Source organism: Chaetodon auriga, chromosome 10 (assembly GCF_051107435.1).
Source record: "Chaetodon auriga isolate fChaAug3 chromosome 10, fChaAug3.hap1, whole genome shotgun sequence".
In the NCBI taxonomy this organism is placed as follows: Eukaryota; Metazoa; Chordata; class Actinopteri; order Chaetodontiformes; family Chaetodontidae; genus Chaetodon; species Chaetodon auriga.
Window position 1 is genome coordinate 13231599 of NC_135083.1, and position 9105 is coordinate 13240703.

The 9105-nt window shown below is 41.7% G+C and overlaps 1 protein-coding gene across 1 annotated transcript; it reads right to left on the reverse strand.

Moving 5' to 3' along the window:
* Positions 1-2800: 2800 nt before the first annotated feature.
* On the reverse strand, positions 2801-6001 carry hoxc13a (homeobox C13a). The gene is made up of 2 exons (XM_076741553.1): positions 5338-6001; positions 2801-3057 (listed from the first exon to the last, which is right to left on the reverse strand). The coding sequence occupies exons 1-2, from the start codon at positions 5999-6001 to the stop codon at positions 2801-2803; spliced, it is 921 nt and encodes a 306-aa protein (XP_076597668.1).
* Between the last annotated feature and the right edge of the window lie 3104 nt (positions 6002-9105).

The following is a 9105-nucleotide window of genomic DNA, read 5'->3' on the forward strand; positions in this document are numbered from 1 at the left end:
TATGGCATGCCATTAAGCCCGGCTGTCTAGACAGGGAAATAACACCTTGTTTGCCTACAAACAAACCGCCAGCATTGGTGTCCAGCCCCCTATTTATTATTCACAATCTGCTGTGATGTCAAGGTCAAAGTGACTGCATAGTCATGGTCAAGGGTAAATCAGGAGACCCAGAACTTTCCACAAGCACTGAAAATCCAGGAAGGAGACAAACAAAAACTTGAAGTCTGACGGCTTGGATTCTAATCAACAGCCTCAAAAGATCTGAAGAGCTGGAAAAAGTGACGGAGTCCGGCCAGCGACTCGCCCGTCGAGGCAAAAAACACAAAACAGAATTCGTACACGAACTCTATAGTGGGCTTTACATTTTCGGGAAAAGCTACAACATTAGACATATTAGACTAATATCCAGGCTTCAGACTTTTGACCAACTATTTTGACCAATGAAAAAGACAGAGGGTGCATTTATTTTCATTCACTGCTAATACGAAGACTAATCTGCGGTAGTGTTTATAAACTGAAATTACAAACTTGAGATAGACTGGTCTTAAGTATCTTAAAGCAAACCACCTCAACTTTGATTATTCCCAGGACAGCCGTGTTTAAATGTCCTTTTCCACCTATTTTCCTTTTTCCGCTTTCATAAGCAAAGTAGCCGAAGTGGCCTATGAGACATTCAGGCCTTTATACTTGATCAAACACTGTCCGCATGTACAAAAACACCTCCCGCATCTATGCATGTGGCATACAAACGTAAATGGTAAATATGCAGTTTGCAAACAAAAGACTCCATCTGCAATGCAGCTTTGGAGTCAATTCCGCTGTGTGTGCGCGCAAGTGCATTATTACTATTAATGCGCGTTTTCGTGCATAGAACAAGGAGTTCAAACAGGCGAAAGAGTCAAATTCAAACTCAAGTTCATTTCAAAACTCACCTGTGCTTTTCATATACTAAAGCAGAATGTTACAGCAGGGTCTGACTAAAATCCAGAATACGCGTATTTGCTGCCAAAGTACACTGACGCACTTCGGTGCTTTTCCACTTACATTAGCGCATGTATTCTTCATATCTTACACAAAGCATAATCAGCTAAATATGGCGTGGACAAATGCCCTGAATACAGTGGCGGTGACGGGGAAGGAGAAGTGCTTGTTGAACTGTTGCGTGCGGGTTTTAATGTTGCTATTGTTAGACAAACAGTAACTAATTTGTACCTGTGTAGGAAGGACTGAACATAATACTCTGTCGTAACCGAGTACATGTAGTTTTTCGTGAGGGCTGAGGCTTGGTTCGCTTTCGGCCCTTTTGCCAAGATTCTGTCCAACTGAACTTCTGCCAAGTAACAGGTAACACAACATATCTTTGGTATCAACTCTGATTAAAAACAAAGGCGGAGTTGCAGGGGAGGGTGGAACAGATTCAGACAAAGTGGGTTTTTCTGTAGACAAAATGCGTTTCTCTGCTTATTTGAAAGACTGGCTCGTGCAGGCTTTAATATAATATTTCTATCTGGAATTGAAATCAGTCCATGATTCATTTTGTAGTTTTCTTCGTTTGCAAGTGTTAGGAAATGCGCGTCCCTGCTTACTAGAGATGCGCAATCAATGCATCATCTCCTGTTGTCATCAACAAGACTTCTGGACGCCCAATAAGTCTTAATCAATCACTTTGCAACATAAAATCTTCACTCGCCCATCCGCTGCTGATGTTTCAGACTGAAGCTGGAGAGAGAGAGCCTCTGCAGCTTAATGACACCAGTGTAACTCGAAACGAAAGGAAATGCTGCATGTAGGATGCTTGATTGACTTGAATATTTGAGCATTTTCATAATCATCATTTATTTATGAAACACGTTACCAGTACGTAATGCAACACCACAACACAGTTCACATACTGCACGAAAAGTAGAAATTACAGGCTTCGTACAAGATGTGTTATCAGCTGCAATGCAACACTAACAAAGACCAACAAAAAAAAATAAACGATTGTGCATTTATGTGTAATACTCACTGACTTTAATGGTTTACAATCATTCCAGTTGCATGACAGAATCCTTCACTGACAAAGGAAAACATACAAGTCTTGGGATATTCCAGTTTACAGTTCCGCCATACTAGATAATATGAATTAAATAATAAAGGCATTGCACTATACAGATTAACAACATAGCAGCCTTTGTTTTACCCCAGGCTTAATAGAACATATCCCACAGAGAGGAACATAGCTTTTGAAATTCAGAAGGAATATGGAAAAAAAAAAAAATCATTCTTTCTCTCGAAAGTCCTCTCTGTGAGCTTTTTGTTGGAAGATGTTTAAGGCTCAAGTTCAACATGTCATTACGCCACAATTCATGTCCATATGGCGATTATCTTTCGAAAATGACATCTGACGAACCGTCTCCTCTGTTTTGATCTCCCCGTTGCAAGTCTTAGAAAGTCCTTTTGAGATTTGGCTTGGAAAAAAAAAAAGAAAAAAGAAAAACACGCAATACTTGTCTTTGAAATACAGATATCGTTTTAAATATTATATATTTATATATGTACATTCATACAAAACAAATGTGAAGTGAATTTTCAATATTTTCACAGTTTTTAGAGCATTGTCTCTAAATTGAAAACAGGGGGCGTGGTGGCATATGGTCGATGGAGATGATGGAACTTAAATTAAAAAAAAAAAAACAAGAAGGAAAAAAAACTCGGCCAAAATGTTCTTCAGCCACGATTTTCAATGCAAGAGGTAAAAATATGGCATGATGTTTCGGAAGGTACGAGTTGCAGTTTCACATGGAGGTCGCTGATCTTATCAAGTGGTGTGCATGTGATTGCTCTTGGATTTACTGACAAATTTTTTCTCCTTGACTCGTCGATTTTGGAACCAGATGGTGACTTGACGCTCTGAGAGGTTGGTGGCGGCCGAGATGCGCCTTCTCTTGTCTTTGGTGATGAACTTGCTGGCTGCATACTCTTTCTCCAGCTCCTTCAGCTGGATCTTGGTGTAGGGGACGCGCTTTTTGCGTCCACGACGATAACTGCTGACCTCAGGCTGCAATGGCACAACATCTGCAAAGAAAAAAAATGGCAGGAAAATTTTAGGCTCTGCGCAAAAACTCCGCAATGTTTCACATCAAAATATCAGCAGCACTGCAGCTCACGAGGTGTCTATTTCTGAAACAAACTGCGTAATGTTAAGATTTAATTATTGGCTGTAGCTGACAGGATGTGAGACAGTAGTTTCAAAATTATTTAATTTTCAATGTCGAACTTCCGCTCTGTCTCTGAACGTGTGTGTGTGTGTGTGTGTGTGTGTGTGTGTGTGTGTGTGTGTGTGTGTGTGTGTGTGTTGGGCCACGCAACAGAAATTTTGTTGCAGTCATAATCTCAGGTGTACTACTGCACCTGACATGTAAGAACGCAGCTGTAAACTCCTCTAAGAGAGTTCACTGATGCAAAATACACGTCGCTTGTGTTGTACAGTGATAATCCATCCTTTGCTTCTGTAAATGAATCACTAACAAGTTACAGCCACTACAATTGTGCATTGTTTCCAGTGGCCAGTGGTCATTCTTCTTTAGGGTGCATGTCAATGCCTTGTTAGGGGTAGATCTCTTGCAGAGATGTTTCATTAAACTGCGGGAAGACTATAAACTACAATAAGACTAATTTGCGCAATCCGCCGGCCGGTCAGTGCCTGGTTAGAAAATCTGACAGAAATCACAATCTAGCAACTAAACTAACAACAACTGGAAATCTTAAGTCTTGATCATAATAAAGCTGCATATGTTCCAGAGTAAACGGTCACAATATCTAAACACTTCCCTGAATTTTCCTAAACTTTAGACTTTCATTTTTACCTCTAATCTTCTTTAAAAAGCCACAAACCCTCTGGGCAGCGGGAACTTTATTTGTTGAGGTAAGCAAAGTTATGGGATTACACCCTTTTGCTAGGGCTGGAGCTGAGTGCGGGACAGCCAATGAGAAACATGACAGGACAAGTATGGCAGAACCTTGAGAAATAGTGGCAAGCTGTGAGGCATGAAGCTTTTTATCCCCATGTAACTTAACAGTCAGTGGTTTTGGATATTTCGCTACAGTTAATGTGCATATATTATGACAGATCTTATTTGAGACCAATGGATTTTCAAACATTATCATCATCATCATTACATGTTACAGATTCTGTTTTAAGTAAACTGACGATAACTGAGTGGAGTGCACTGTTTTTAGATTTTTTTATGCAAAACAACTTTGTAAGTCTGTGTGTGTGCGTCTGTTTGTGTGTACATGTGTACATGGTATGTGAAAAGACATTGACAGCGCGCGCTTATGGTTTTGTGCACGTGTGCGCGCGCATTTGACGGCGTGGCCGTGCTTGCGTGGCTTGCTCTTGTGTGTTTTCAGTGTAAACGGGGGTAAATGTAGTGTCCAGTCGAGGTCTACGAACGTCCCTATATGAGATTAAAATACCTACAGATTTCACAAAGATAATAAACCCTTGTGTTAAAAGAAGCAGTCTAGTAAACACTCTGTAAACTGCATACTGTTCGGGCCCCAGTGTCCATTATCAGATATCTTGCATGTTGCATGACAGTGAGTAAAGCAATAGGCGAGCCTGAATTATAATGTTAACTGGTTGTCAGCCGTAATTTGGTGCTGAGGTCTGCATGCAAAAGGATACAAATGTGTGACAAATGAATCCTGGTTTATGCAAAACAGTGTGGACACATCGCAGGGCGCTGAGATTTATTGGCACAATCCAAACACAGTAGGCTAGCTTAGTCACTATATTGTCAAACAGGGGGCAAAGGTATGCACCGGTGTTCCTCTCTGTACGTGACTGAAACTGGGCTACAATCATATGACTATTAAAAGAAAAAAAAAGAAAAAGAAAAAACCACTGCAAAAGCTCCGTTTCTGAATTTCTATTAACCATTAAAGGCCCAGGCAACTGTAAACTCTTTCAACTCACAATTCTGATTTCTGATCATTTTTGCGCACACTTCTAACAAAATGCATTATGATTGTTCAATGTTGACAGAATATCACTGCTTATGCTCGCAGAGTCCATGAAAGATGATAACTGACAAGGTCCTGACATGTTGCATGTTAATTCAGCACATTTAGAGTTTCCGTGGACTTCTTTGTAAGTTGATATTGGCACTTTAACACAATAAAATTCATAGACTAAGCAATAACATCTCAGCAGGGTAGAAATATTTGGCTACATTCAAACAGCTTCCTTCATGTGAAGACACTGGTATTAAAGGGATACACGCTGATGGACTAACATGTTGTTGGAAACAGCTCTTAAAAAGAAAATAAATCAAACAAAAAATTCCTTACCAGGAAAAGGTGATTTCCAGAGATGAGTTGACTGCGTTTGTTCTTTGGAGCAGTACACCTGTCCATCCCAACCATTGGAGAGAGCCCAGTGCTGGTAGCCCTCCATGGGGATCAATGCGTCGTGCCGCGGCTCAGGATGGGCACTGATACTGGGCACCACCGACACGTCCAGATATCCAGGAACAGCCTGATACGAGCTGGCGAAACTCGGGTAGAAGGCAAACTCTTTCGCCCTGGAGGACAGTTCTTCCGTGGGCAGCGCTGTGCTGGGCTCGGCATATTTCTCTGCGGGATGGTACGAGCAAGGCTTCTGCTGCAAGTTCACGTTGTGCGAATGAGATAATCTGCAGCCGTAATACGGGTTTCCAAAAGGGTAACCGTAGCCCAAAGACGCACTGGATGATGTCTGAGGAGCGGGACACTGCCGGCCGGTGTCTGGAGAAGAAATATCCGAGTAGACGGAGCCCTGGTGAGACGCTATGGTGCCAGAATGTCGTCCCAGCGCGGGGTGCGACATCAGGTCCCTGCAGTGGGTCGCAGGGCAATTACCGCTCAGTCCCTCCATTGTTTGGCTTTTATTCTGGTTGTTTTCATTCGGGCTTTTTTCATAAACGTACATCAAGGTGTCCGCCCAGCGTGGATGCAGAACCAGCGAAGTCGTCATATCAGGGGCTGCCGATGCTTTTTAAAAGTCGACTACTCCAAGACGGACACCTCATTTCCAACTACATTTTACACCAAGCGCATGCGCACACGAGGCCCCTCGTGTGTCCACTTCATTAAGAATCTGGCACGTGATACGCTAACAAGTCCTACGAGATTGGGCTTGTGAGTCGGGGCAGAGCAGCCCTTTAAAGACCCACAGCTCCACATGTCACAGTTTTTTCCTGCAGAATACCGAGTCATATCATTGGCTTAAATCACTTAGACCCACACCCTTAAAGGGGAGTTTGGATACTTTCAAGATTGGGGCAAACGAAAACAGCCTGTGAAATTTGGCCGACTCCGAGGACTGCCAGAGAATATGTGATACTTGTCACAGTTGGTAGATGAAAAATAAAATATCTCTAATTAAATCTCTGAATTGAATCCTTCATCTTGCTCCCTGACGCATTGCTGCGCAAACTTTGCGTTTCACTTGATGGACGCGATACGTTCCCGTCGAGCTTTAGTATGATTACAAATGCAATAATAAACAGAAAATGATTTAATCTGGAATCCCTGGTCTGCAGCCATTTTATTATCTATTATTACACAAAATACTGCGCACTACAGAAATACAGAGCTGCCAAAGCAAACGTGTCTGTAACCCGTCCAATCTTATCAAGACTCCTTTTTTGAAGGACGCATTTCCTTTAAATCCGTATACAACTGCCACTGGGTCACTAATAACATGCTGAGATCAGATTCGGTCACCAAAGCTTGCTGTGGAGTATTACGGCTCCAGCAGGGCAACATAATTCTGTTTAGGAATAATGTGGCCTTTCAGAGTTTCATATTGCAGAGCCTAAAAATCAGGCATTGTGACGTGATTAGTTTTAATTTAATCAGTCAGGCTAAAAAAAAAAAAAAAAAAAAAAAGACAATTTGGTATCCACAAAGTGTGTGTGTGTGTGTGTGTGTGTGTGTGTGTGTGTGTGTGTGTGTGTGTGTGTGTGTGTGTGTGTGTTTTGCGTGTGAGACGCAGAACCAAAAGTTTTAGTATGAACAGAGTTGAATGTGCTGAATATGTGTCGCCTCCGCAGTAACAGGCACAGGACGAGGTGAAAGCTGTTCCAGGTAAGACACCGCCACTGTGAATTACATTTCAGTAATTAGTGCTTCCTTAATTTGAAGACATAATTGCAGTCACCTCGCATGGTGAGTGACAGACTGTTTTAGTCTATATACAGCTATTTCCGCAATATGTTTGGCCCATGACATTCTTTACTGGTAATGTTGTCAATTGGTTCCAAAAGCTTTTTTTAGCGATAACGTGACCATTAAAAAAAAATCACCATTACGCGAATTCATGTGATGTTTCCGTTTCACTGGGCCACGACGCAAACGGATGCTGAGCTTCTGGACGACAGTAAGAACAAGGGGCCGCTTTCAGCTGGACTGCGTGTAGAGCTTATTTAATTAGACACCAAGGTAGAAAAGCGGACCTGTTTCACTCAGGAACCTTCTTCCGCCACTGTTCTCGACACGTCCCCCTTCAGATTTGAAGGACAGGCCACCAAAGCTCTGTCCAAAATCAAAAAAAGGCCTTTCAGTCCATCTCGTCTCAGGGCCCTACTGATTACAACAGTTGCACAAAACCTCTATTCCTCTCCTCTGCAGCACTTCAAAATTTCTCCAGGATTCATTTTTAAAACTTTAAAACTGTATTCTTGAGTTTGAAATATTACGGATGGGATAAGCCCACAGAGTATCTATAAAATAGGCTAGTGATGCCTATCCCATGAGTCACTCATAAAGCAGGCTACAAGCTGCCCTACGAAGGGTTATCAACATTTTTGTACCACTGAGTTGCCTTGAGAATAATCAGGCCACCGTTGTGTGTTTGTATACTAAGGAAGCTAGACCCCTGTCCTGCCTCGGACAGAGACTTTTGTTCTTTTGTCTCAAGGAAATTACAACAACGAAGGGCTCATCCAAACGGCAGCTGCACGGAAGTCCAAGGTCAAGGTAAAAAAACGCAGACAAACAGGGTCGTAATCGGAGTCTAGACAGACAAGAATGAACTTCACACTAGAGTATGCATGCAAACGAGCAGTTATTTAGAGACCCTTACTCTAAAATGTTTGCTGTGTGTGAAGAGGGAAAGAAGACCAAGTAATGACTTGTGTTTTTATGAAAAGGATCAGGAATTTGACAGCAGGAAACCGACTCTTTCCAACCTGACATATTTTCCATGAAAGCTCAGACTTAAGAGAGAGATGAGCTCTTTTCTTTTTTTTCTTCCAGTTTATGAATGATAATATGTTACTGTTAGTTAGGAGCGCTTTGTTTTCACTCAGTCTAACTTCCACATTATCTTCAAATGTGTGCAGGCTGTCGTAATCGCCTAGTTTCGCCCTGTGGGATACACGGATGATGTAGCCTGAGAACTTCTCTCTCCCTGAGATAATAGTGGAAGTTGTTAAATTCAGGAAAAAAATACACTATGATCTGATTAAGTTACACTTTATGTCGCACGAACCATAAATCACAAGTTAAGCCTGTCTGTGGTTTTCTCCAAATCTGAGACGGAAAATATGGATTTTTTCAATTGTTCTCCTAATGAGTGTTTCAGGGAAAACAAAACAGCGTAATAAACACAAATCTTACACAGGAACAAGAGGAGAATTAATGAACAAAGTATTTCTCTTTTTAACTGAACTAATACAATTATTGTACGATTACCGTACGAGCAAAAGCTTAAATGTTTAAATATGAAATATTTAAGCGTCTGGCGCATTTCCACCCCAGCAAAATGTGCAATGCACTGAGACACCAGCAGCCCACTGTTAAAACACAGGCATGCCAGCGACGGTGCATGAGCCTGTATAACACACGTCCTGCAAAAAAAAAAAATCATTGACAGAATTCTACAAGATACGAAAACTAATTCTTAACTCTAGTTTTCTCTTGATCTGTCATGAACAGTGGACAGGTTGCAGACACACAGGCGGATTCTGAAAGGATGGAGATGAGTTTGTTCAAGTTTATTCACGTTCAAGTTTCACACTGCAGGCCTGTTCTGTGTTAATGTTACCGCCCAAGCTACCAATCAATGGGGCATTT